This window comes from Panicum hallii, chromosome 3, assembly GCF_002211085.1.
Source record: "Panicum hallii strain FIL2 chromosome 3, PHallii_v3.1, whole genome shotgun sequence".
Lineage (NCBI taxonomy): Eukaryota > Viridiplantae > Streptophyta > Magnoliopsida > Poales > Poaceae > Panicum > Panicum hallii.
In genome coordinates this window covers 56,631,366-56,658,865 of record NC_038044.1, presented here as the reverse complement: position 1 = coordinate 56,658,865, position 27,500 = coordinate 56,631,366, and the positions used below count along the sequence as shown (strand labels likewise).

At 49.8% G+C, this 27,500-nt stretch overlaps 2 protein-coding genes and 1 long non-coding RNA gene across 3 annotated transcripts; 1 reads left to right on the top strand and 2 right to left on the bottom strand.

The window, feature by feature from the left end:
* Positions 1-4,551: 4,551 nt before the first annotated feature.
* Positions 4,552-7,308, bottom strand: LOC112887255 (40S ribosomal protein S6-like). The gene is made up of 6 exons (XM_025953385.1): positions 7,222-7,308; positions 7,024-7,088; positions 5,902-5,959; positions 5,706-5,814; positions 5,332-5,604; positions 4,552-5,085 (listed from the first exon to the last, which is right to left on the bottom strand). Exons 1-6 carry the CDS (start codon positions 7,225-7,227, stop codon positions 4,841-4,843), a joined length of 756 nt encoding a protein of 251 aa, XP_025809170.1. The 5' UTR covers positions 7,228-7,308; the 3' UTR covers positions 4,552-4,840.
* A 710-nt stretch (positions 7,309-8,018) lies between these two features.
* Positions 8,019-11,235, bottom strand: LOC112887256. Its single transcript, XR_003227540.1, has 6 exons — positions 10,987-11,235; positions 10,788-10,847; positions 9,311-9,474; positions 8,975-9,044; positions 8,491-8,867; positions 8,019-8,402 (listed from the first exon to the last, which is right to left on the bottom strand). It is a non-coding gene; the product is annotated as an uncharacterized LOC112887256 (long non-coding RNA).
* A 4,656-nt stretch (positions 11,236-15,891) lies between these two features.
* On the top strand, positions 15,892-18,581 carry LOC112887435. The gene is made up of 2 exons (XM_025953606.1): positions 15,892-16,248; positions 16,709-18,581. Exon 2 carries the CDS (start codon positions 16,709-16,711, stop codon positions 18,206-18,208), a length of 1,500 nt encoding a protein of 499 aa, XP_025809391.1. The 5' UTR covers positions 15,892-16,248; the 3' UTR covers positions 18,209-18,581.
* Positions 18,582-27,500: the final 8,919 nt, after the last annotated feature.

The window sequence follows — 27,500 nt, the reverse complement described above, 5'->3', positions numbered from 1 at the left end:
TCGGCCCTCTGCTGAAGCGGTGCCACTGGAGTGGACTTGGTGAGACCAAAGTCGGTTTTGTGCGACTGGAGTCAGCTTTGCCGCCGGAGCGAGCTTTGGTACGACTGGAGTTAGCTTTGGTGCGATAGGAGTCGTCTTTGGGGCGACCGGAGTCGGCTTGGTGAGACTGGGGTCGGCTTTGGTGCGACCGGAGTCGGCTTGGCACGACTGGAGTCAGCTTTGTGCGACCAGAGTCGGCTTTGGTTAGAAGATTCATGGAATTGACTCCTTACTTACACTACAACTTACAACGCATAGTCGTTGAGTGAGAGACAGGTGACAGCCCGGCCATGCATACGCTGAGGCCAGCATTCGTGAGCCCCCGAGGCACCTCGTGCGCAAACCCGAGTAGCCCCGCATCGTTGAGGTCCTGGGACCGGCATGTGCATGGACTCGGGTGGCGGTGGCCATGGATGTAGCCCTCGGGATGTTGAGCCATGCGCGCGATGTAGCCATCTCCGGCGCACACTGTGCTGCGGATACTCAAAGCATGTGGAAATTAGCCTCACCAGCAGGTAGTTGTTGTCAGTACTAGCTGCTATGCTATAGTACAACCCGCGTCTACATGGTATTAGCTGGTATTTGAGATGCATTAGCAACTAGTATAAATACTTAGCTTTTTGAGGTTTGAGCCGGCAACACGTGAGCAGCTTACGCGGTCGCCGCACCTTGGGGTCCGTCAGCTTGGGTTCGGCAATGCGGGTCGCGTCAACCCAGCCGTGCGAGGAAACCACTCGAGGCCGAGACTTCTGGGATGCAGCTTGGCCTGAAGAGGTCGCTGTTGTCACATGGCACTCGGCAGCATCCACGCGGGGCCGCCGTCGTCTTCACAGCTTGCGGCCATCGCCGCGCCGTGCCGGGCGCCGCCGTCACCGACTCTGGTGTCACTACCATGCCACTTCGGGGTGGCCGGGCGCTTGAGCTTCGGGTCACAAAGCCCGCGCGGTCGGAAACCCGGCCCGGGCCTCCGCAAACGCCAACTTGCATCGCATCCAGCTACCGCTCGCATTGCTAGACCGGAGAAGACCCAGGCGGTGCGGTGTTGTCCTTGTGGAGCCCCCGGGCTCAGGGGCGGAGAAGTGCGCTCGGGCCGCGACCATCGAGCTGCTCCCAATGAGCGACACGGGAGGGTGCCCGGGAGCAGCTGTAGTACACCCCAGGAGCATCAGCAGTTCACGCTTCGGAAGCGACAGGGGTGCGCGCTCGGGGATCCAGGGTCGCAATGGCCTAGCGCAGCGACCGGTTATATCCCGGGAGCTGCGCTAACTCGCGTCGCGGGGGCCGCGGTGGCGACAGGCAACAGCGTCGGACACTCCCAGGAGCAGCACATGGGTTGTGCTAGAGCAATCCGACGCGCGGGCTAATAGCCTACAGCAGGCGTGACACACCTGCAAAAGAAACGACAAGCGGAAAAAGCAACCAGATATGCAGCCCGACGTACATCTGTCACACCAGCACTTAAAAAGTGCATGAATTAGCTCCACCAGTAAGTAGCACTTAAAGCGTGCATGAATTAGCTACTTAGCTCCACCAGCAACTAGCCATGGGAAGCACCGGCAGCCTAACTCTTGCATGCCCTTTCACGCTACTAACAATACCTCAGCATGGGTTAGACCATCCAGGAAAAGCATCGCGATTAAGGAAATTAAGGCTTTGGTGATGAGCACCAGCATGTATGTGAGGGCGCTCGTACCAAGTATGCACATGTAGCTCGGCATACGAGGAAAAAGCACGAGCCACGTAAAAATGAAGGAAGAGGCAAATAAACAACACCTCGTCGATGTGTGCGGCAGGCTGTTCTTCCGCCGAAACAGGTGATCTAGATATCCTTCCTCCTCTTCCTGGTCCAGACGCGCTGCGGCGCAACGAGCGGCGAATCTTGCTCGGATGGAGGCCGTCGGTCATAACTGGAAGGGAGGCTAGCTGTGGCTACTTGACGGAAGGATGGCGACTGCAGGGGATGGGCCTCACAGCTTGTGTGTGGACGGACAACGGAGCTCCTGAGGGGTGTGGCTGCGTGGCACGGCGCTTCTAGCGGACGAGCTGCATAGCTCCGGCAGATGGACAGTGCAACGACGAAGAGGAGGTGTAGCCCCAGCTGCCGGAGGGCTGGCGACGAGAGGTGGTGCTTGCTTGAAGGTGCGAGGGGTGGAGGTACGACGCGTGGAGCCGGAGACTGCCGGCGGCGGGCGGCCGCGGCGAGTCCGCCCCTGAAGATCTCCTCGCCTCACATGAAGCCTGCAGAAGTGCTCCTTGATCTCCCTGCACGGGCGGTGTGGGAAACCGCGACTAGGATGGATGGAGAGCGTAAGAGGAGGAGCATGGATCCGAGACTGGTGGGGGCAGAGGAGGCAGGAGTCCGGAGATCCCAGCAGCGGCGGCACTCTGTTTTGCCTTTCGTCCCCTCCGTTCTACTCTCTCTCACTCGCACACACAAACTGATCATTCATTCAGCAGAATCTGTACCAAACAATGAAAACAAGAAACATTTCTCTTTAAATAACCTTGAAACATTTCTAATTTTGAAACTATGAGCGAGAATCACCCAAACAGGTGTTTCTCACAGATTCTAGTTCATTTCAGGGAGAATCTGAACCCGAAACAATTGGCAGTCAAACAATTTTAACAAGATATTGTATTTCAGTAGAAGAAAAACGTTTGAAATGATAATCTAGATCTGAAACATTTCTAAGAGAATCTGGATCTCTTCCAAACAGACGACAAATATTAGGGTAATTAAACTTGTCAATGCGTCATTTAGGTCTAGAGTCCAAAATATTGCTATGATTGTTGATGTGGTATTGCCAGTGTGACAATTTTATTATGCACAAGTTCGAATTGAAGAACTTTTTTCTAAAAAAAAGAAATAGGGGTTTCTTTCGGGTCTTGCTGCTTTGGTATGCTTCATGCTAGAGCTTCATTCAAGGATCTTTCTGTTTATTTCTTGCTTCCATTTGATTTGTCAAGAAGAAAACTCCATCGCAGTAGTGGGGTATTTTGGAAACTTTGGAGTTAAATGATAATTTTTTAAAACATAGTACAAATACATACACTCACCTACACACGCACACAATCACTCCTATGACCACACACACCGACACCCTACCTAAGGAGCACATCCGTCGGCAAGTCATGAGATTATTGACAAAGTCACAATACATGCCTGCACTAGAAGAATGATTGTGTAAAAATTCGAGGGGCCATATTGAATCGGAGATCAAACTCGTTGGACAAGTTCTACCACAAGAAGCCTAACAGGTTAAACTATGCTCACACATTTAATTAAATTAGTTTGTGGACTCCAATTTTGTAGTTTCAAAGTTCATAGACTTGAATGGCACTACATGGCAATTTCAATTGTCTAAATGTTATTATCCACTACTCATTAATCTGTGAATAAAAATAAAAATATGTACTTATCACTTTAGATATTTATTGGAATGGCTTTTGCAAAACGAAGCAGCTAGGATACAGATATGGATAAGACTTGAATAGGGTAAGACTATTCTTCGGTCAGTACTTCATGTTTAATTGTTGTCGATAATCTATTGGTTGAAATTGTACGATATCCACAATCAACGATAGTATATTGATATTGGGAAGTCAAATAATCCAATTTTGTTTCGGTATTCGAGTTTATTCGTGGTTTCTGGGTTGTTGTGTGCCCTGCTGCATCGCGTGGATGGGTCAATCTTCGGGTGCCCGGTGCGGGCACCTTGCTTGGTTATCCTTTTCTTGTACATAATTTCATTCGTCTTAATTGAAAGGCAGAGCTCCTGCCATTGTTTCAAAAAAAATTCATGTCTTCACTCCATGGTTACACAATGAGAGTTGTCGTGCAACAATAGAAACAGAAGGAAATGTGCATTGGCATAGCATCTTTCATTCTTGCTACGAGCCTACGAATGAAGAATGGCAGTCCTATGCTTTGGAAGGGAAAACTGAAAGCTAACGCCATTAGAACTGTGTAACCAATAGATTAAAGACTAATCAGTTGTTGTACGAGTTAGAATCCTTCATTTCTCTCTAATATATTGACGAGTTCAATACATGCTTAGCAAAATGGTGAGTGGGCAATGGCCCCGTTTGAACTTCGTTACCCTCCGTCAGTGGCTATGATGGCATAGTGCTGTAATATGGTCAGCCTTCCCAGCACAACGTGTGTTTTTTCAAAGTTTCTACCAGAAGACACAATCAACACTCAGAGAAAGTAGTCTGATCCTCTCTCATTTCTGTAGCATTTTCTTTTCATCTGCAAATGTGATTTATGTTTGCTGGCCTTGTTTCGTCCTATAATGCAACAACACAAAACACAAGCTGAACAAAAGAAAAGATACTCTGTCGGAGAAAAAGGTAGATAAATGGCTAAATGGATTATGGATTGAACAACTAGTTTATATTTGAAGGCTCATGGAATCAGCAATCCATGTTTGCATAATATTCCAAGCACAAAACAAATTGTAAAACTAGCAATGTGGAGGCGGGGTAAGGTTCGAGTGTGCAGAAAACCACTGGCAAATGTTAGTTGTATTTTGGTGAGTAGAGAGGCCCAACAGACCCAATTAACTTACAATATTGGGATGACCTGCATAAAGTTTCCAAGACAATGCCAAAGTAATAAATCTCAGGTACTCAGAAATTTTTGACAAGCCAGCATCATGTCCAATTGCACTGATGAAGCTAGAGAGTAGAGGTTTGGAACAGAGCAAACATAGCGCATGGGGTTCTTCAGCTATAACAACATTGTTCTTAGGTAGGTAGGGGGGCTTCTTAAAACAACTCAAAGCATCTTGGACATTCCTTAGGCGGATGTGGCAGTGGAGGCCTTGGCAGCGGCAGAGAGCTTGGACCTCCTCTTGGCCAGGCTCTCGCTTCGGCGCTCCCTCTGCTCCTTGAGCCTCTGGGCCAGCAGCTTCTGGTACTCTGCAGCCTCAGACTGCTTCTTGGCAATCCTCTTCTTCTTCTCCGCAATCCTGGCACGCTTCCTCTGGAGCACCTGAGGGGTCACCAGACGCTGGATCTTGGGGGCCTTGCTAACCTTCTTGCCTGCAGCACAAGTAACCATTAGATAAAATGAAAGTTGTAATGATAGAACATCGACAGCAAACTGTAGTCAGAATACAAAGTCCATCTCAACATTAATTACGACAGTCAGGGCGTGCAAGGACTCGCATAAATTATACATCTTGATTCAAGAGAAAACTATACAGCTGTCAGACCAACAGACATCTAGACGCACGATAGACCAAACAAGTAAAAGGGAGCAAAGTGACTATGCAAAGAATCGCTCACCGTTCTTAGTAGTGAATGTCCTGCGGTATGTGTTGACATACTTTCGTACGTCATCATCCTTGGAAAGGTTGAAGAGCTTCCTGATCTTTGATGCCCTCTTGGGTCCCCTCATCCTGGGCTTCTCAGTGTCGGTCAGGCCAGGAAGATCATTCTCACCCTTCTTTACAATCACCAGGTTGATAACAGATAGGTCTTGGCTGACAATGCAACCACGGACCGACTTCCTCCTGCGCTCACCATCACGCCTGCCATACCCACGGAAGCACGGAGTGCCTACATAACCCATACCAAATGCTCAGCTAAGAAACTCACTCAGTGCACAGGGCAAAATAATAGTATCTCCATCCTTGGAAACAAAAGCAGGAATGTCATACCCCTGTGGAGCAGAAGGCGGACACGGCCAGAAGTCAACACTCCTTGCTTCATAGGGAAACCTTGCTTGTCACAGCCTCCCATGATCTTGAAGACATAGCCCTTGAATTCCTGCAGTAGTAAGAAATGTTACATATGTATACATTCAGGCACTACTAGTGAATTGAACGACCAAGAAATAAACAGTCAAGCCTTTACCTCGCCAAGAGCATCACCAAGGACCTCCTGGGAGATTCTTTTGTCCAAGAAGACACGCCTGTAGTTGATACAAAGGCATTAGCCATATGAATAAGCAGTTGATGTACGTACCGTATACAACTACAGAAGAACAGTCAGACAAAATAGCATGAAAAAAGACATTCACAACACAAAATGACAAACTCTCGTAAAATTACAGGGCACACAAGAAAGGTTATCATATTTTTTCAATAATAAAAAGGTAGCGTTCAACTGATCTGCTGTCACATTGATCTTGGAAACGTACTTTTAGTTGTTTCTGCAAGACAAAACAATCATTTCCCTAAAGAAACATTGCCATACAACTCAATCAACAGATTTAAACAGCATTTTTATCTCCTCCATAATCCTCATTTTTTCTATAAAACACAAAAGACTTGCAGAGTTACAAAGCCTGCAAATCATTACAGAAGGGATGCAAGGAAAACAAACAATAAGGATGCAATTCAACAATTCATCCCAATTTACTGCACAGCATCACATAGACCCTTAAATTTAAGCTACAGCATACCGTAAACATGCAAGAAACAATAACCTGCTCCAAAAAGCGAACCAATAGTATTCCGAATGTTCAGCTCGATTTCAACGATCAGCAGTTCAAACACCTATATAATACAGTAGATTCACTTGCTGTTTCCTAGCACCAATACTGCAATTCCAACAGGACCGAAACCATAAACTATTCCAAACCTTCATCACCTATGAAAAGAATGCTACTATTGCCACATCACCCTAGCAACCCAAATAATCTTCCCATGACACACAAAGATGAGCAAATAGCACAACTACCACTCCTGACGTTAACTCCTTGATAACCAGTCCAAGGGGGACAACGGCATGCAAAATCATAAAGCTTACACATGGTATCATACGGGTTCTAATTAGCAAAGGAGTTAGGCGAATGTTAATAGAATACTACGGTTCTGGCACCGCGCCGCCATCAGAGACAGCCAAGGACAGTGGGCCACTCCCACGGATCTAACTAATGGAAACGAACGCGCACGGCGGCCACGAAAGTAGCGCTAATACAGGAAGCAAGAGGAATGTGTGTGTGTGTGGGGGGGGGGGGGGGGGGGCACTCACAGCTTCTGGTCGTCATCGATCTCGAGCTTCTTCTGGCACCCGGTGGTCGGGTTGGCGATGTTGAACTGCGAAGGGAGGAAAAAATCCACACGAATCAGAGATCAAACAAACAAAACAGCCACGAATCCCGGCGGCGCTGGGGCATCCATCAATTCACGGCGCGCAGGGGAGGACGGAGGGCGAGGCGCGGGCCCTTACCTTCATGGTGGCGTCGCGCCGCGCGCTGGCGGGGGGCGGGCACCTCGAGCACGGCTGGCGGCGGCGGCGGCGGCGCGAGGGCTAGGGCTTTGGGCGAGAGGCGCAGCGAAGAGGGATGGGTGAGTTTTATACAGGGTGTGGGCGCATGCCAGCGAGCTGGGCCGTCCGTGGTTGCCTTGGGCTACGTCAGTGGTGGGCCTGCATGCGCTTTGTAGTACTGGAGAAACCGGGTCCGGCCCGAATTCTGGGCCTTGACCATGGCAACTTTGTGGCGTGACTTGATCTCATTCCGTCGTAGGCCGGCAACTGCGGGCCGAGCGAGACCCACACCACACATATTGGGCCAAGACCCGAAGGTGGAGCTCGAACGGGCCGTCATCCCTGATGGGCCGGAGCCGCGCAGGAGCCGGTCCGACGGCTACGTTGCTGGCCTGTTTGGAAGCCTCCGATAAGTTACTATGGGAGCAAAAACCAATCAACAAAACAAAAACAATGGACCAATCGTTAGAGAAACCATTCTTATTATCTTCTCAAAATAAAGAGATATAGTACTTGCATCAGTAGTTGGAGAAAATTCCCTATTTGCTTTTGTTAAAGAAGTCCGAAATTTCTTTGTAGCATACGATGATGTAAAGTAATCTTATAAATACTTCCCAAAAATTTTAAAAGTTTCTGAAAAGAAATCAAAATTTGTTTTTTTAAACCCTTGCATCCTAGTATCCTACGTCGCGTAGCTGGCCGGTGCAGTGAAGGCTAGGGAAAGTAGTAGTAGATAAGGAAGGTGGGGCCATCTATTTCTACCTTGCGCGGAGTTGTCGTGGAAGACCGCCTCGTTCTCCCCCTCCCTCCCCCACCTCCCACCGCTCCGGCGGCGCCTCCGCCACCACCCTCCACCGCCGCCGCCGCCGCCGCCGCCGCCGCCGCACTGCCCGTTCATCACCGCCGCCGCTTCCACAACCTGGCCCCCGCCCACCGCCCGGTTGTCCGGCCCCTCCCGGCCGATGGCGCTCCCATGCCGCCTCGCCTCTGCCGTCGGCCACACCGCCACCACCGCCGGGCCGCCGCCGATCTCCTGCTCTAAGACCGATGGCCATTGGAAGCCCCAGCAACCCGAAATCCCAACCCCGCCGCCTCGATCATCACCCCTGCTGTCGACGACCTCGCCGGCGGCCGCTCCACCCCTTTCGTGAGATAATGAAAACATCAATTTAAATGCACAATGAATTTAGGAATTGAGATAGTACGTGACATCTCAAGCATGATTCTTACCATATGTCCAAAAGTAGATTCTCTGAACCCCAATATGACTGCAGCCAGAGATGCTTAGCTCCATGCATTGCTTATAAGTTGCTTTAGGTACGGTCGTTACAATAAAAAAAAATTTGATTCCATTCAGAGAATAGAACTGAACACAATGGATTACAACACGACCAACGACCAATGAAATTCGCATAAGAATCTAATATATGCCAAATTGATATGATATAAAAAATCTACAAAATCCTACCAGGGTCGATATGTTTACACAAGAGAGAACTTGAAATTTCTCCAGCCATGTATCCACTGACCACTGCTTCAGATAGTATACTCAACTAAGAGCATTGAATCACTTTTTCCATTGATTCATTGAATACTCAACTGAAAGTCTGAAAGAAGATGAATAGGAAAATAGGAGATCAATAAGTGGACATGAACATATTGATCACAAAGAGATTCCAAAAAAGAACCATGGATAGGGAGGAGTTGGAAGCACCTGTAGGTGTGACCACCATATTGTAGACAGAAGTAGAGGAGATACCTGAGACCCTTGCATGCTGTTCGCACTGCAGAGACCATCATCAGGTCATTGTCGCCCGTGTGCTACAACTCAAGTTAGGCGGACAGGAGAACTCATGTTGTTGATTCTGTTGCACTAGAGTGACCATCCATTTTTCTAATAATCAACACCAACAGAAATACTATGCTTAAGCCTGATCAAATGCAGCCTAGCTAATACTATTGTTCATAAGATTTGTGGTTAATTTTAGCTAGGTTTCTTCAGGGTATTGCTGAAAGTCAAAACTTATTTGCAAATTTCAATTGTACATACTGTTGCTTCAGAAGCTTGCCATATTTCTTCAAAGAGTGCTGCTTCTTGTCTGTGCGTTCCACTACTTGTATCCTCAAAGATCAGATCACAAATTTCTTTCCAGTACCTCTTCAAACCCTCAACAATAGTTTTCACTGGATGAGGCCTATATAGCTGCAACACAACTGTTAGAACAGATATTAGAACACAATTAATAAATAACTGAAGTTGAGAGTTACAACACTTCACGTAAATGGGGATCTTAGCCTTCATTGCATTTTTCTTTAACTGATTAGCCAAGCTGATTAGCAAAAGCACCATCAGAATGAGGCTCAAACATTAATTATCAATAGAGGTGTAAGAAAGTAGCTGTTTCTTAATGCTTTAACATGCATGTAGCACTGAACTGGTTTAACTGAATGGAGCAAACACAATATGCGGTGCAAAGGAAACACAATATGTTGTAGGTAGAATCTGGTAGCCCTGGAAATAAACAATTATAGCGATCATTCGTTGATCCATCAAGTACAATATATTTCTCCCTTCCAAAACTGGGAACCAAAAGGTTTGGTTTCAATCTTAAGTTGCTAGTAACCAAAAGTAGTCTTGTATCACTTCATGTGCAGAAAATGTACGAGGGAATCATGTGCTGCTTCACTCCTTTCCGTTCCATTTCATGGAAATAATGCTGCCTTAGTTGACATAGGTTAATTGATTGTAACAAAGAACATGACAAGTCAGTTTGCAAATTTAGAGAGGAAAAAGATTATGTACTGCTGTCCATCTGATAGTAATAGTTTGCTGAACTAAATCAGGCTTAAATTTAAACCATACACAGGGGCACAGGGCTAAGAGAAGCAATTCTCAAGAAAGGAACTGCACTAACAAATTAAAATCTACAGAGTCCTAACACATCCCATTATCTAGTATAAAGTATAAAAATAGTTTCCTTTTATTTTGGCAATGTTTATTAATTATCCCAATTTGGTTCTGAAAGGGATGCACAAATTGATAATCTCATCCAAGATGATGCATTTCCCACCAACATACACACAGAAAAGCATGTATAGAAGATGGTTGTGCAACACCATCAACACAATAAATCACAGGATAGCAGAAGGGGAGTAGTGACCATCAAAATGGAACCCCATGGATGTATAGAAGATGGTTGTGCAATCGAGTTGCTCCCATTATCCAGGATTTAATGGATTCGAGCTAGGGTTTGAAAATTGGGAGAAAGAAAAGGCCTGATTAGGAGATCTCCTATGGGGAGGCAAAAGTAGCTGTCGGAGGTGCTGCGGGAGCTGGTCGAAGCGGACGGCGGTCGTCGAGTCGACCATCACCAGGCTGGTAGGCTCCACAAGCGCCGCCGCTCGGACCCAATGTATGATTGTATGAATGCTTCATCTGACAGCTTATACACACAAGCAAAACACCTGGAACAGAGCTAACCAGCACCAGCGCGAGCAGAGGAAGGGGTTGAAGCAAAAGCGAGTACCTGCTCGATGTGGCGAGCAGGCCGGCGCAGGCGCGCCAGAGCTCCGGGTATAGCGGACCCCTGCAAGAACGCAACCAACCATCACCACGAGAGCACGAGGAGCTGAGCCTGATACGACGAGCGGGGAGGGGAGAGAGAGAAAGAGACCCAGCGGCCCGCTGAAGCTGACCGGATCTTGCCATCGGAAGGTCGCGCGTACCTAAGCTAGATGGCGCCTGGGGCGGCGGCGATGGGAGACCGGCCGATGCGAGGCGAGGCGGGGAAGGCATCTCGGCTCTTGGAGAAGTGGGAGTGGGGAGGGAGTTGTAGCGCTCGGAGGCCGGGACGGAGCGTCGAGGACGGCACGACCGCGGTGGCGCAGGGAAACCATCGGGCGAGTCGGGTCGGCGGCGGTGATGTGGCCGGGGATTGCGAGTGCGCGTGGGGGTGTCCGTGTGTTGCGGGCTACCGCTGGTGCCGCGTACCCTTCGAACGGACGGCTGTTTCGCGCGCGCGGCAGAATGACGATGGGCGTAGGGGAGGGGGGCTACGACACAGGGGGGGGGGGTTGCGATTTTTGCGGTTTACCGCTGGAGAGATGATTGGACGTCTCCAGATCGTGCGTGGCAGAATAACGACGTGGGGGGTAAAGGTCGCACCAAAAATTTATCTTCCAATTGATTTTTTCAGAAGCATCAGACGTGTGACCGTACGTTGCTACGGGTGATAAAAATAGTTTCACAATAATAAACAGAGCATAAGAAGTATATAATTTTTTTAACTCTATAGGTGTATGTTTTTAAACATAGTACAAATCATTGCATATAAAAAACCTACTCAACCAAGTATAAACGACCCAACTTTATCATTTTTCTCTCACCTTTCCCATTCGCCGCCGTCGCTGGATGAATCTTCTCCGCAGTGCAAAGCGACTCGTATTCAATACGTGGGTCCGGTGGCAAGCTGCACTATATGTCACGATATTAGTGAAATAGTCCCTCCACAGTAACCACAAAGGAGCTGTTTTCCCCACCACCACCTTCAGCTTCATATGTTCATACTCTCAAGTCATAAGAGGCATCAGTTCATACTCTCAAGTCATAAGAGGCATCAGCTAAAACTATGAAAAGTAAAAATAAGCATAGCTAGCCAAAACTTCCTTCAGCAGCCTCAACGCCAGCACAACAAGAACAAGTATTTTATCTCCGGACCCTCTTGCATAAAGGACTGGACCATTATACTAATATAGGCACCTTCACAAGAGAAACAAATAGTTTCGAACAGTACACATTTGCTAAAGAAAAAATAAATTGCTAACTTCTTCACAAATTCGCATGCATCTTATCATCTAATGCTGGTTGGTTTTTGCTGCCTAGCTCTTTTTGATTGCAGGAGCCGCCATCCAGCTACCTCCGTCTCCCTGCCCAAGGACGTGCGAGCTGGGCAGCCGCGTACGTCTATTTGCAAGACGTGCTGAACTCACGAAGCCGTGTCCACGTGGTCGCCAATGCGTCCCGTGTCAATGGCGTGCATTTGAACCTAATATTAACCATGTGCTCTATGCAGGAACTTAGATGATTTGTACTTGGTTTTTTGAAACTCAAATATAGCTTCATGGGAAGAATTTTTTTACTTCAAATGCAGAAAGAATGCATATCCAAATAAAATGGATCTATATTGTTTTACAGCATATATTCAAAATTTTTCATTAGTTCTTGAAACCATCTTTAAGGTAAACAATTTAGGTGAATGACCTTTATTTCAAATCTAGAACATACAGTACGATGCTAGGTTCTATGTTGAATCTGCATCTCAATCTACGAGTGCTGCTTTGACGCTAAAATATTGCACCTGCTCCATCAAAATATTGTAGCCACTCTTGTTAATCCTAGTAATGGAAACAGCAAACACTACCATGAAAGCGTGGAGAGAGATCCCTGCCGGGATTTAAGTAAGCATGTGGTGAGCATGCATAGAGCAGATGGCGGCAGCGATGGAGTGCTATTTCAGTATTTGACAAGGTAGACAACAGAGATCGAATACCTGACGCCTTTTGCCCATCCATCTATCTCTATCCCTTGCTGATCGCACCATTCGTGTGCTGCACATACCTTACCTCGCTGATCCGCGTGAGTCTTCGGCGGGAGCCGTCGAGTCAGGCAGGTGAGCCACGAGCCGTTGAAGGCTGCATGAGGAAACAAGGAATTAAGCAAAAAAACTGAATTCTTGTTGCTTACATGCAACTACAAGATGTATGAGAGTGGCTGCCTAAAGTGAATTGTGGCCACATGCATTTGCATGATCTGCACCTCTGTCCAAGCTGCAGCACCACAAATATTGCATCCATCACTCAACCATTAAAATTCTATGTCATGTGGTTAAGCAAAAAAAAAAAGAAGAGGATGTGATGAAAAATGACAATCAAAATTGAAACAGTCGAGATGATCTTGTGGTGAATAGAAGATGAACCAAGAACCCAAGTTCTCTCACATATGTAAACAACAAAGATTCTAAAGCCAGACCATAAGGCTAGGACCATGTCGAAGGCATTAAGATAGGACAAACCTGACCATCCATCATGCAGTCACCCTCCACATGCAAATTAAACATGGTCTCCAAGTGCACAAAGTCCTTACACTTAGGATACTTTTAAACTGTCAGTTCAGGTGAAATTGTTCGTTTGACTGGAGACATTTTGCATATTTACAGTTGGCACCAGTTGCAAAAAAAGAAGAAGATTCAGAACAAGATTGCCAACTTTCTAAACTGCACTAAATGCAAAATTTGTTGGAAACTGAACTTAACAAATGAAATGATTAAGGATCGAATGCATGATTCCTAAATGACATTAACTAAAAATATAAAAGCTGAACTCATACTGATGGCTTCTTCCATAACAACTGATGCATGTCTGAGCTAACACTTCTGGTTGTAAAATTTCTTTCCGAGACTTGATTAGCTTCTCTGGCTTTTCATCCTTCGTCCCTGGCGCCCAGCGCTTTGCTTCTTCACCTTGGACATGTTGTACATTCAGCATGCCCAGCGGCATCACATTGCCGATCACCATCGATTTCTTCACCATGAAGTCGATGACCAAACAATGTCACACCTAAAGTGCAAGAAGTTTGGTTATCAGAACCAGAAAAGGAAACTCCCGACAAATCTGCAGTACATACGCATCTCCCAAAGTCAGAGCAAGGGGGCCAAAGAGAGCTAAACATGAATCATGCATTATTTTCCTGTATGTATTGAATAATCATACATTGTTTTTACTGTACATATAAGCTCATGATTAAGAGTCTTGATGCACAACAGGGAAAGATACTTACAAGTCCAGGAGGAATGCCGATTCCTCCATAATATATCAGCCTATGGTTTGAATAAATAAACTGAAGCAAAGCAAAGCGCATGCAAACTTCTCAAACCGCTTGGACTACGAACGACGCGCAAGTAGGAACTATACAAGAACTAACAGCAACACGATCATGGCTGGGCTCAGTTTTGAAAAGATCTAATAGATATAAGGGGTTTTCGGTAAGTCTGCCAAGACACAATGAAAATCATGACAATTACAGATTTCTCCAGGGGCAGGGGCTAATGTGCAATAACTCAGGCTTCTTAGGCCTGTCCAGCCAAATTGCTGGCAATGTAGGGCATGGGAGGGCTCGAGGAGTGGGGGAATAGAGAGAAGAGATCGAGGGGGTTCCGTTTTACCGCTTACCCGTGGTGGGGAGCATCGGAATCAGCCAGATCTGAAGCCGGAAGGAGGAGGCAGCGGTCTGTTAAGGCACATAGGGCCGCGGGACGTCGCCCGATCTGGAGGGGCTCCTCTCCTCGCACGATTCCACGCCTGATTGGACGCCTCGCCTCCGCTCGCAGTCGCTCGCCGGCAGTGATGTCGACGGGTTTGTGTGTTGGCGTGAATAACCGCAGATTGGGCCGGGGATGGCGAGTGCGGGATGGTGGGAGGAGGGGATCGAGAGTTTCGATTGTTGCGGAGTGCAGTTGCTGCGCTCTAAGCATCGATCGAAAGGCTGCAGGAAATCGAGCGGCAGAATGACCATTCCTGGTTGCACCAAAAAATTATCCCCTAATTAGTATTTTTAGTAGTAGAGATAAGAGATACTACCTTAAACACCCATAAAACAAGTAATCGGATAGCTAGCAGCGACTGCACTAGGATTAACGACGACGACCCGATTGAGCAATTGGGAATCGGAGGGTCCGGTAGTTAACCTTACCGATGGATCCACCAGGCGTCGCCGCGCCGGCGAAGGCAGGCGTCGGAGCGAGAAGGGAAGACAGGGACGGGCGCGTGGGTGCCTGCTCTGTCCCGAGTGCAGAAAGGGAGGAGAGCGACGTGCAGACAGGGCTGGGCAGTGGGCACGCCGCACGCAGCAGCATCACGACTATCCACGTAACTACGCAGCGATAGACGATGGCTCCCAAATCCGGCAACGCAAGTGCTGCGCGCGCGTCTCCAGTACCAGACAGAGACTGCAGTTGGCGGTCCAGATGCTCCTTTAATTTGCTTATTGGTCAGTACAGCTTGTTTTGTTTAACTTGACCCCGGCCAGTCTTAATTAGTTAATAACCTTGCCGTGTGGTGTACTACCACACTGCACGACAATACAAGCCGGAGATTAGTTCAGACTAATCAAGAGCCAGATGCTCATCAAGCAGCGATCATCAGGTCATAAAGGGGGGAAACAAGCACCCCTGAAAATGGACCCCAGTTGGTAATTTACACGATGCTAGTAATAATGAGCCAAATTAAAGGTCAGTCATGCTCATGCATGGTGACATGCCGATGGTGGAAAGGTTTGCCGAGAGCTAGATTTCGGGCACTCGGCAAACATATTATTTGCCGAGTGTCGCTCTCGGCAAAAAATACCACTCGGCAAACATAATATTTGCCGAGAGCCTAACCCTCGGCAAACAGATACACTCGGCAAACAGATACCCTAAACCCTAAACCCTAAACGACGTTATCTTTGCCGAGTGCTACATTTTTAACACTCGGCAAAGGGTGTGTTTGCCGAGTGTCAGCTGACCGACACTCGGCAAATAAAATATTTTTTTGATTGGCTGAGAGGTCCTGGCGGACTGTCCGCCAGTACTGGCGGACAGTCCGCCAGGACCTCTCGGGGTCAGGCAGCAGAACTTATCATTTTTCTTCCATCCAACTATCTCTTCGTGGGCCCATCGTGTTATGTCCGTGGGAGGCTGTCCAAAACCCTCTACACCTCTTGGATGAAGCTCCTCTATCTCTCTTCATCCACATAACACAACTAGCCCCTCTCACTCTCTCTTCCTTCCCCACGGACAACACCCCCCATTGCCCCCCATTGTCCGTGGAGCCAAGGATTCGGTTCCTCCGCAAGGTCCACGGCGAAGGAGCCCCTCCACAGGCTGCAAGAACCTTCTCCCCTCGTTTCCAATCCTTTGGAAGCACTTCCATTCATCCTAGGGCAAGAACAAGGTATATGCAATCCTCCATCGATCTCTCTACTCGATGCATATCTTGAGAAATGCTTTTAGCTATTGTTTCCTGCTAGGTAGAGGATGCTATTCCTTGAAAATCTTGAAGAATGGATGGCTAAATCTTTAGTTCACATGTTCATGTTCATTTCATAACCTAAACCTTTATTCAAGTCGATCTCCCAATCTATCCACTCATTGTTGTTCAAAATTTAAGTCTAGGCTTCCATTATCATCTACAATGTGCCTACAAAGTTTGAGCCCCATTGGATTAATTCTTGACATCACATGTTTTCGCGGGAACATTCAAAACCGAGAGGTCCTGGCGGACAGTCCGCCAGTACTGGCGGACTGTCCGCCAGGACCTCTCAGTCTTTATTTTTACTGCATAATCCTTTGTTTGTATCCACCCGTTCTTTCATTACTTCTAATCAAGCTGTATACTTCCTATACATGTACAGATGGTGCATGAGAGGAGGACCAAGTTCTTGCATGATCCCGTCTCCAACTCCGATTCCGATGAAATTGAAGTCGTTCCTCCACCTAAGCGCAAAAGGAAGCCAACGCCCAAAATTTCAATGAGTCGAGCTGGGCAAATGGGCGGTCCTAGCCATGCGGCACCCAGGCGTAGCTACCAAAGAGCTGCTCAACCACAAGGTGATGTGCCTCAAGAGGAGGTTCCTATCTTTGATGAGTACCCTCCACTCCAACCCTACCGGAAGTACATCATGCACAGACCGGAGTACACAAGGATCAACTTCGGTGACCCTGGAGTGAAGCGAGTGGATTACACCACAAAGCAAAGAGGTGCTGCATTTAAGGAAAGAAAGGAAAATCCTTATGATTATGAGAAGTACATCACGGATAGGAGGTTTTGGAGCAAATTTCAAGCTGATTGGTACATATCCGTCTTTATTGAGAAGAAGAATGCTATCACCGTCTCCAAGTACATCAATTGGGATGAAATGAGTGAGAAAAATAATCCAACCTTTGACTTGGTCATACGTGAATGTGAGAGGAAACACCTCTATGAATTCTTGGCCCTCAATCAAGATTGGAACAATGAGTTGGTTGCTCAATTTTGCTCCACTGCTTGGTTTGAAGGTGAGGGCAAGAATTCCTTTATTCACTTCAATCTTCAAGGGCGCGCCTTCTGGGTTTCATACAAGCAATTTGCTACTATCCTTAAGCTTGATGACACTCTAGATGAGATGGAAATTCACGATGACATCAATCCAACGGATGAAGCTCTTATGACTCTCTATCGGGATGAGGATCCGGATATAGCGACGACTCATGGACTACGTCCATATATGGAGATCATGAACAGGCTATTCCGGGAGACCTTGACTCCCAAGAGGGGTGATCGCACCAAGATTCATGGTACGGTCAAGAACCTTCTTCTAGCTATGGACTTTGATCACCCGCCCTTTAGTGTCTTTCACTTTTTCTGGACGGAGTTGAGGTACATGCTCCATCATGGCAGTAATCCAGTTATCTATGCTCCATACATTCAAAGGATGATTAATGCCGTGACTGGAATGGAGTTTGGATATGATGCGGTCCATGCCCCATACTGCCCACAGCCTCCCAAGGAGCAAGAGTTTCCACCAGAGGGCGAGTCTCCCCCATCAGCTCACTCTCCACCCCAGCCCACTATGGATATGCCCTCCACCTCGGCGATGCCTTCCTCTTCTAGGACTCGTCCTCGCAGGAAAGGCAATGCCTTTATTTCTGGCTTGAAAGCTCTCTTCAAAGTATGCCGCAACACCAACGATGTAGTTCGTGCTCACGCTCAGGCAAATCAGCAGAGTATCAACAGGATTGAGCGCCACCTTGGCATTGAGGAGACGGATTGGCCCTCGTTTCCGCCTTCTCCTCCTAGGGACTTTCCAGCTGCGTGGGAGCATTATGATGTAGGTGCTGATGATGATGATGATGATGATGAGGATGATGAGTGATTACTGCTCCGGGCTTCCATTTGTCTTTTCTCTTTTTGGTGTTTGATGCCAAAGGGGGAGAAGATTGTATCCTAGCATTCCTAGCATTCTTATCTTTCCATCCTTTAGAGTCGTTGTGCGACTTTGGATCTATGTGAGACTTGGCTTGTATCCTATTTGAACTAAGTTGGCTTGTAATTTCTAATTTCTTTTTATGGATGATGTTTGCATGGTTGTGATCTTATTGCTTTTCTATGTTTGTGAAATCATGTGATATTACATTATCTTGGTTTTATCTCATCATGATGCTTTGACTTTATTTGGTTTGCTCATTACGAAATGAAGCCAACCCATGCCTTGAACAGAAAAATGCAAACCCGACGATTCGTTAAAATTGGAGAACGGTACCAGTTCAAGAAATGTGGTTCAAGCGAAGATAATTCTTTGTTTTATATTTTCTTTAGTCTAGGTATACCGTACTATCAAAGGGGATGTGGAAAGTGTGTGGTAGAACACAAATAAACCCAATCCGGAACCCATGCCTTGAACAGAAAAATGCAAACCCGAGTGGTCCTGGCGGACTGTCCGCCAGTCCTGGCGGACAGTCCGCCAGGACACTTAAAAACTAGTTTTTAGTGAGGCTCTGTATATATCCCTTCGACCCCAACGGGAAATCCACCCTGCCAAACTGCATAAGCTTAGCCTCAAGCACCTTCTAAGCACTCCAAAAATCCCCAAAGTGAAACCCTAGCTTCCCCACTCCAAATCCTTAGTCTAGGGTTGGGTTTGAGCAAGATCCAAGCAAGATTCAAGTTCTTTCCCAAGAGATTCACCAGCTTTGCCGAGGGAGCAAGATCCAAGCAAGATTTAAGCGATTGTTATCACTTTTTAAGCCATTGTGATCGCTTTGGCTGATCAGCAAATGAGGAGTCCAAATTTCTTAGCCTCAGTAGCCATGGACGTCCAGGCACCCCGCGCACGCGGGCAGCAGGAACTGCCGCAGCGACCAAGATGCTCATGTTTTTCCATCGACGTCGTGTTAGCTAGATGCTTCCTGTGCGTGAGAGCTTTTGGGTAAAGGGCTGCTCCATTTATGGCTTTATTATCACAATATTTCCCGATTAACAACGCCCACGCTTCTATCGCTCCTAGTAACAGATGAGTGTGAAATTCACCAGTGACACGGACAAACTTTATTCATTGCCTGGATAGAGAGTGTGATGTTGTGTTGTGCAACTTGCTTGCCAATTGGATGCTCACGTGACAAAGTTATGACTATTTTTTTCTCGTATCCAGTCCAATAATATATATATACATACATATATATATATATATATGTATATATATCACAACGGACATCACATGCAGTTTATATATATATATATGACAATACACATTACACACATTTCATACATGACAATACTCATACAAGTCCATACAAATTCATACAAAGTTCATACAAGTTCAAATGTCCCGAGCCAGCATAAATGAACATATACAGTCCATACAAGTTTGGAAACGTTCATACAACTCACTGGGTCGGCGGCGGCAGCGGAGGCGGTGGCGGCGGGACAAACCCGTAAATAGCTTCTAAGGCATAGTCCCTTGCTTCAGAATCTTCAAGTTTCAAGAATATCTGACGCTGCTCCCAATTTAACCTGCATAAATTTATAACAGAACGAAGTTCTTTGCCTTTGAAACCACACCTCATAGCTTTGTCACAACAATTTTCCATACTCAGTCGACCCATGAAGAGTTGTGCGGCAAATTCTTTTTCTTCCATCAGGTTTGAAAAACGTTCACCAAAGCTTGAATCTGACTTGCCACTGCTGGTGGACTCTGCGTTGCATGTCATCTTCATCTTCATCTTCTTTCTGGGATTAGGCTCATTGGCTACATTATCATTGTCTACAAGAGTTGGCGGCGGGGTCTCGACGACATAGTCAGGCGTAACGTAGTCAAACACTGCTGCATATGTGAGCCAATGCTCTGAAATATAGTGCTCACCCGCCTGCATAAACCAAAAAAAAAACTTGTGGATTACACACAAGGGTATTAAGATTAAGCTAAGTTTCGGATTATGATATGGATTGCAATGCTTACCAAATGGAGTTTGACATCATTTTCCAATGCAGTAACATGTTCTTTTATATCATCGATACTCAAGTTGCAACTCACAACTTGTAGAGTTCGTGCAACTTTTTCCAGTACATCAGGATCAGTAGCTCTCCACTGATCGTTACTACCCGCAAACTTTATGTTATGCAAAGAAAGAAGGATTCTTTTTCGCGTGTCCATCGGATCAGTTGGAAACCTACAATTTGTAATCCAGTTTACTTTTGACTTTCCTGTTCAAAAATAATTATAAGGATGCAGACAAACTTACATTTCATACTCCAGCTCTATCGGTCCACTTAATAATATTAAAAAAAACTTGCGTCAGAACTATTTGGAAATGTGCAAATAATTTCGTATACAAATTATAAGGACAACTAAACCTTGCAGGTGAGCTTCCACATGATTCCGACTGGGTGTTTTCCTTAACCCTTGCAGGTGAGCTTCTTTTCGACCGGGTGTTCACCTGAAAGAATGAGTCAATAAGTCATTGGGAAATTTGTATGCAAAAAACTTGTTGGATATTTGATTTAGTCGCGCCATGAATCAAGCCAACTGGACCGATTAACTTTGGAACACCTCAATTCAACTAAAACAAACCTGTGTTGGACTGGGCCTTCGAGCTGAGAGCGGCGGTACAGGCGAACACGATTCCTCAGTTGACACTGAACCGGACATACAATGGCTAGTTGTTGAAACTGATGGAACGAAGTCCTGCCAAGAAGGAAATAAAATCCATATACATTATGGATCAATGCACAAAAAAAGAGATGTCTTATTTTCTAAATACATAGCCGAGAATAATATCAATTGCATATGACAGCCAAAGGTAACAGACAACAAGCACTCTCTGCACAGCACAAAGAAATAGCGGTCAGTCAGAACTGAGGGGTACTGGCGGACAGTCCGCCAGGCCTGGCGGACAGTCCGCCAGGCCCTCTCAGTTCTGATTGTTACAGCATAATACTGTGTTTGTCTCCACCCGTTCTTTCGTTACTTCTAATCAAGCAAAGAGAAAATAGGGAGATTATTAAAAAAAATCAACATGCCTTGGTTACCAATCATTCACTGAATAATATAGCTTCTTGCTGGATCATCCTTTTTAGATAATCAACCTGAAATCAACATGCATAAGGTGGGATGCGAGTGGTAATGGAGAAACAAGTAGCGAGATCTTTAAAATGAATGACTTGTGTGCAACTACATTGAAAAGTCAGAGGCAGACATTCTCAGCACACGCCGGGGGCGGGGCGGCGGCGGCGGGGGCGTAGGCCGGGGGCACGGCTGCGGCGGGGGCGCCGGCCGGGGCCGCGGGGCGGGAGAGCGGCGGCGGCGCGGGCGGCGGCCGGGAACGCGGGCGGGGGTGCGGGCCGGGTGGGGCCGCGGCGCGGGCCGGGCGGGGGCGGGGGCGGGGGCGCGGGCGGGGGCGGTGGCGGGGGCACGGGCGGCGGCCGGGAACGCGGGCGGCGGAGCGGCGGCGGCGCGGCGGGGGCGGCGGGGGCGGCGCGGGCGCGGGCGGCGGGGCGCGTGCGGCGCGGGGGGGGGGGGCGGGGGCGGCGGGGCGCGGGGCGGGGGCGCGGGACGGCCGGGGGCGGGGCGGCGGCGGGCGGGGGCGCGTGCGGGCGGCGGGGCGTGGGCGGCCGGGAACGCGGGCGGGGGCGCGGGCGGGGGCGGGGGCGGCGGGGGCGGGGGGCGGGCGGGGGGCGGGGGCGGGGCGGCGGGGGCGGGGGCGGGGCGGGGGCGGTGGCGGGGGCACGGGCGGCGGCCGGGAACGCGGGCGGCGGAGCGGCGGCGGGCGGCGGGGGCGGCGGGGCGGCGCGGGCGCGGGCGCGGGGCGCGTGCGGCGCGGCGGGGGGGGGGGGCGGGGGCGGGGCGGCGGGGGCGCGGGACGGCCGGGGGCGGGGCGGCGGCGGGCGGGGGCGCGTGCGGGCGGCGGCGGGCGTGGGCGGCCGGGAACGCGGGCGGGGGCGCGGGCGGGGGGCGGGGCGCGGGCGGGGGCGGGGGCGGCGGGGGCGGGGGCGCGGGCGGGGGGCGGGGCGCGGGCGGCCGGGGGCGGGGGCGCGGGCGGGGGCGTGGCGGCGGCGGGCGGGGGAGCGGCGGGAACGCGGGCGGGGGCGCGGGCGGGCGGCGCGCGGCGGGCGCGGGCGGCGGCCGGGAACGCGGGCGGGGGCGCGGGGCGGGGGAGCGGCGGCGGCGCAGCGGGCCCGGGGGCGGGGGCGGCGGCTCAATCAAAGAATGCGGGGCCGGGGGCGGGGCTTTGCCGAGTGCCGCGGATCGGAGGCACTCGGCAAACATGGGGTTTTGCCGAGCGCCAGATCTAGGGCACTCGGCAAACAAGCGCTGTTTATCTCGCCCGCCCACCGCACGCCTGCCCACGCCCGCCCGCCGCCGCCGCCCACGCCCACTGCCGCCGCCCGCCGCCGCCCGCCGCCCGCCCTCGCCCGCCGCCCACGCCGCGCCGCGCCCGCCGCCCGCCCTCGCCCGCCGCCCACGCCGCCCGCCGCCCGCCGCCCACGCCCCCGCCCGCCCGCCCGCCCCGCCCGCCGCCCCCGCCCCGCCCCGCCCGCCGCCCCGCCGCCCGCCGCGCCCCCCGCGCCCCGCCGCCGCCCCCGCCCGCCGCCCGCCCCCCCCGCCGCCCGCCCCCCCCGCCCCGCCCGCCGCCCACGCCCCCCGCCCGCCCCGCCCGCCCGCCCCGCCGCCGCCCGCCCCCGCCCGCCCCGCCCGCCCCCGCCGCCGCGCCGCCCCGCGCCCGCCGCGCCGCCGCCGCCCGCCCCCGCCCGCCGCCCCCGCCCGCCCCCGCCCCCCCCGCCCGCCCGCCGCCCGCCCCGCCCGCCGCCCGCCCGCCCGCCCGCCCCGCCCCCGCCCCGCCGCCCCGCCCCCCGCCCCCCCCCCCCCGCCGCCCGCCCCGCCCGCCCCCCCCGCCCCCCGCCCGCCCCGCGCCCGCCCCCCGCCCACGCCCCGCCCGCCGCCCGCCGCCCACGCCGCCCACGCCGCGCCCGCCCGCCACGCCGCCCACGCCGCGCCCGCGCCGCGCCCGCCGCCCACGCCCACGCCGCCACGCCCGCCCACGCCGCCCACGCCCACGCCCGCGCCGGCCCGCCCCCCACGCCCACGCCGCGCCCGCGCCGCCCCCGCCCGCCCTCGCCCACGCCGCCACGCGCGCCCCCCCGCCCACGCCCACGCCGCCGCGCCCGCCCGCCCGCCCACGCCGCCGCGCCCGCCGCCCACGCTCGCCGCACCGAGCTAACCGGTAAGCTAACCTTTTATGACCCACGGCCGCAATCCTACCTTTCCAAGCCTTTCTATAAAATCCTTTTTATGATATAGAGAATGAAATGATTTTATTTATATGATGGATGCTAGTATAGACAATGGATGCTTGTATTACTTGTTTAGATCTTACACTTTAATTGTATTCTTGTCATTGCCTGAATTGTGGTATACCGTGTGGTGGTGCTCGACTAAAGTGCTCCTATTACTTTAGTGCTCGACTCAGGTGCTCTAAAGGTTTTTTGGCTGGCTGAGAGGTCCTGGCGGACTGTCCGCCAGGCCTGGCGGACAGTCCGCCAGGACATCTCGGGGTCAGCCAGCAGAACTGATCATATATAATTGATATTAACTAGTTTTCGTTGTCTATAGTAGAGGATGGAGGACCGTAGGTGGATGTACACTGGTCACCGTAGTAAGAGAGATGTCAGCCCTGAGTGGATTAAGAACACCAATGAATTCTTGGAACAGGCGTGGGGCGAGAATGCTAAAGGAGCGGCTAGAATTTTCTGTCCATGCAGCAAGTGTGCTAACAGGAAAAGACAAACACAGGATGTCATGGGGGAACATCTCTTCCTTAATGGATTTACGCCAAACTATACCCGGTGGATCCATCATGGTGAAGGCCATCGTAGGAGAGAGGACGTGGTGAGACCACGTGTCGAGGATTGTGATGCTGAGGCTGGTGTAGTGGACATGTTAGATGACTATCATGAGGCACACGTTGCTGAAGAACTTGTAGAGGAGGAGCCTGAGGGGTCCGCAAAGGCGTTTTACGATATGTTTGCCTCAGCACAGAAACCCCTTCACGGACATACAAAAGTTTCTCAGCTGGATGCCATTGGACGAGTAATGGCGTTGAAGTCGCGGTACAGCCTGAGCAGAGACACCTTTGATGGTATAGTGACAGTTATTGGCAGCCTGCTTCCAGAGGGTCACATCCTGCCAAAGAGTATGTACGAGTCACAGAAACTTCTTCGTGCACTCAAGATGCCGTATGACAAGATACATGCCTGTCCGAACGGATGTGTCCTGTTCAGGAAAGAATACGCGGAAGAAAAGTACTGTCCGAAGTGTAAATCCTCTAGGTTCCTGGAGGTTGACTCTGGTGATGGCAACAAGAGGCAGCTTGATATCCCCGTGACAATCCTACGTCACCTGCCGGCCATACCGAGGATCCAACGGCTGTACATGACTGAGGAATCCGCGAAACAGATGACATGGCATAAGAAAGGGAAACGATACAATCCTCACAAGATGGTACATGCATCAGATGGTGAAGCATGGACCTACTTTGATAGCATTCATCGGGACAAAGCCAGTGAGGCTCGTAATGTTCGTATTGCGCTGGCAACTGATGGATTCAATCCGTATGGAGCGATGGCTGCCACATACACATGTTGGCCCGTGTTTCTGATTCCCCTCAATCTCCCCCCAGGCATAGCATTCCAACGACAGAACGTGTTGTTATCGTTGATTATTCCTGGACACCCGGGGAAAAATATGGGTGTGTTCATGGAGCCGCTGATTGATGAATTGGTCCATGCTTGGGAGGAAGGGGTATGGACATATGATCGGGCCACAAAGACCAACTTCAAGATGCATGTTTGGTATCAATACTCTCTGCACGATTTTCTGGCGTATGGGGTCTTCTGCGGGTGGTGTGTTCACGGCAAATTCCCATGTCCGGTATGCAAGGAACGTCTTAGGTTCCTTTGGTTGCAGAAGGGTGGTAAGTATGTTGCGTTCGACAAACATCGACAGTTCCTACCTCTTGACCATCCATTCAGACGAGACATCAAAAACTTTACAAAAGGTGTTACAGTGACAGACCTCGCAAGTCCGATGAGGACTAGTGCCGAGATTCGTCAGCAGATAGATGGTCTCTTGATCAATCCAGAGGGTGGCTTTGTGGGATATAGTGAGCAACATATGTGGACTCATAAGTCGGGCTTGACTCGGCTCCCGTACTATGACGACCTGCTCCTTCCACACAACATTGATGTGATGCACACTGAAAAGAATGTTGCTGAAGCACTTTGGGCAACAATCATGGATATTCCCACGAAGACAAAGGACAATGTTAAGGCTAGGTTGGATCTAGCAATATTGTGTGACAGACCAAACTTAGAAATGAGGCCTCCTGCACGAGGAAAGACATGGAGAAGGCCTAAGGCCGATTATGTCTTGAGCAAGCCCCAAAGGATAGAAGTACTACAATGGATCAAGGCGTTGATGTTCCCTGATGGCTATGCAGCTAATCTGAGTAGAGGAGTCAACTTGTCTACTTTGCGAGTCTTAGGTATGAAGAGTCATGACTACCACATATGGATTGAGCGGCTTCTTCCAGCGATGGTTCGAGGTTATGTCCCTGAGCATGTCTGGCTGGTACTTGCAGAGTTGAGCTACTTCTTCCGCACACTTTGTGCAAAGGAGTTGTCACGGACCTTAGTTGCAGACTTGGAAAGAATCGCACCAGTGTTGTTATGTAAGTTGGAGAAGATCTTTCCACCCGGATTCTTTAATCCGATGGAGCATATGATATTGCATCTCCCGTATGAGGCACGAATGGGGGGTCCCGTGCAGGGTCGGTGGTGCTATCCAATTGAAAGATGCCTAAAGGTTATCCGAAAGAAATGTGGAAATAAAAGCAAAATTGAGGGTTCCATTGCCGAGGCATACATTCTGGAGGAGGTGTCGAACTTTACATCAGTATACTATGGTGACAACCTACCTAGTGTGCATAATCCACCGGCTCGTTACAATGCTAGCGAAAATGACTCGAGACTCAGCCTTTTTCAAGGTCAGCTTGGAACTGCAAGTGGTTCGACCACCAAGAGGTTGAGTCATCAAGAGTGGTGTCGGATCATGCTGTATGTGTTGACCAACCTTGACGAGGTGACACCGTACATGCAACAATTTATTCAAGAATTCTGGCGTCAATCAAGGGATATCACGGAGCAGGAATTAGATACCCTGCTCAAACAAGGTGTAGGAAATGGATCACCCAATTTTATTTCTTGGTTCAAACAGAAGGTACGGTCCAATCTAGCCCGTACTTAGCTTTTCACTCTAAGTTGTTTTTACTTAGTTTGTCCAATCGTACTTGAACTTGCAGGGCGTTAGCGATGCGACCTTGAGTGCCGAGTTGAGACAGGTGGCCGGTGGCTTTGGATATAAGGTCAAGTCATATTCTGGTTATGACGTGAATGGATATCGTTTTTGTACAAGCAGTCATGAGGATTGTCGACCCAATCGAAAGACCACAAATTCTGGGGTGTTTACTCCCGGCCTTGATGGGATTGAGTATTATGGAAGAATTGAAGAAATATACGAACTCAGCTACTATGGTTCGAAACCACTTAATCCCGTGATATTCAAATGTCATTGGTTTGACCCTCAAGCAATGAGACGGACGCATTCTAATGTTGGGCTAGTCAAAATTCGACAGGATTCAGTCATGACCATAGACGATGTCTATGTTGTTGCTCAACAGGCTATACAAGTTTATTATCTCCCATATGCGTGTGAAAGCAAAGAGCATCTTAAGGGTTGGTATATTGTGTACAAGACATCACCGCACGGTAGAGTACCTGTCCCTAACGATGATGATTACAACTTAGATCCAAACATATATGACGGAGAGTTCTTTCAAGAAGAGGGGCTACAAGGGCGATTCGAGATAGAATTAACCGAGGCAAACGAAATGGAAGTTGAAGCAGTTGATGATGCGGGGGAGGAGGAAGAGGTGCAGAGCGTTAAGGATTTACACATGCTAGAACGACTACAAGTAGACAATGCAAATGAAGACACCGAGTCTTCTGATCTTATTGGTTACGACATGATTGATAGTGATGATGAGGACTATGATCCAGCTAATCCCGACTACGATGAATATTTTTAGTCAATGTAAGACTATATTATTACGTAT

Coding starts and splice junctions, on each gene's coding strand:
- LOC112887435 (XM_025953606.1), top strand. CDS start 16,709: ATGGTGCATGAGAGGAGGACCAAGTTCTTGCATGATCCCGTCTCCAAC.
- LOC112887255 (XM_025953385.1), bottom strand. Junction 5,960..7,023: donor ATCGATGACGACCAGAAGCT/GTGAGTGCCCCC, acceptor TATCAACTACAG/GCGTGTCTTCTTGGACAAAA. Junction 5,815..5,901: donor TTGGTGATGCTCTTGGCGAG/GTAAAGGCTTGA, acceptor TTACTACTGCAG/GAATTCAAGGGCTATGTCTT.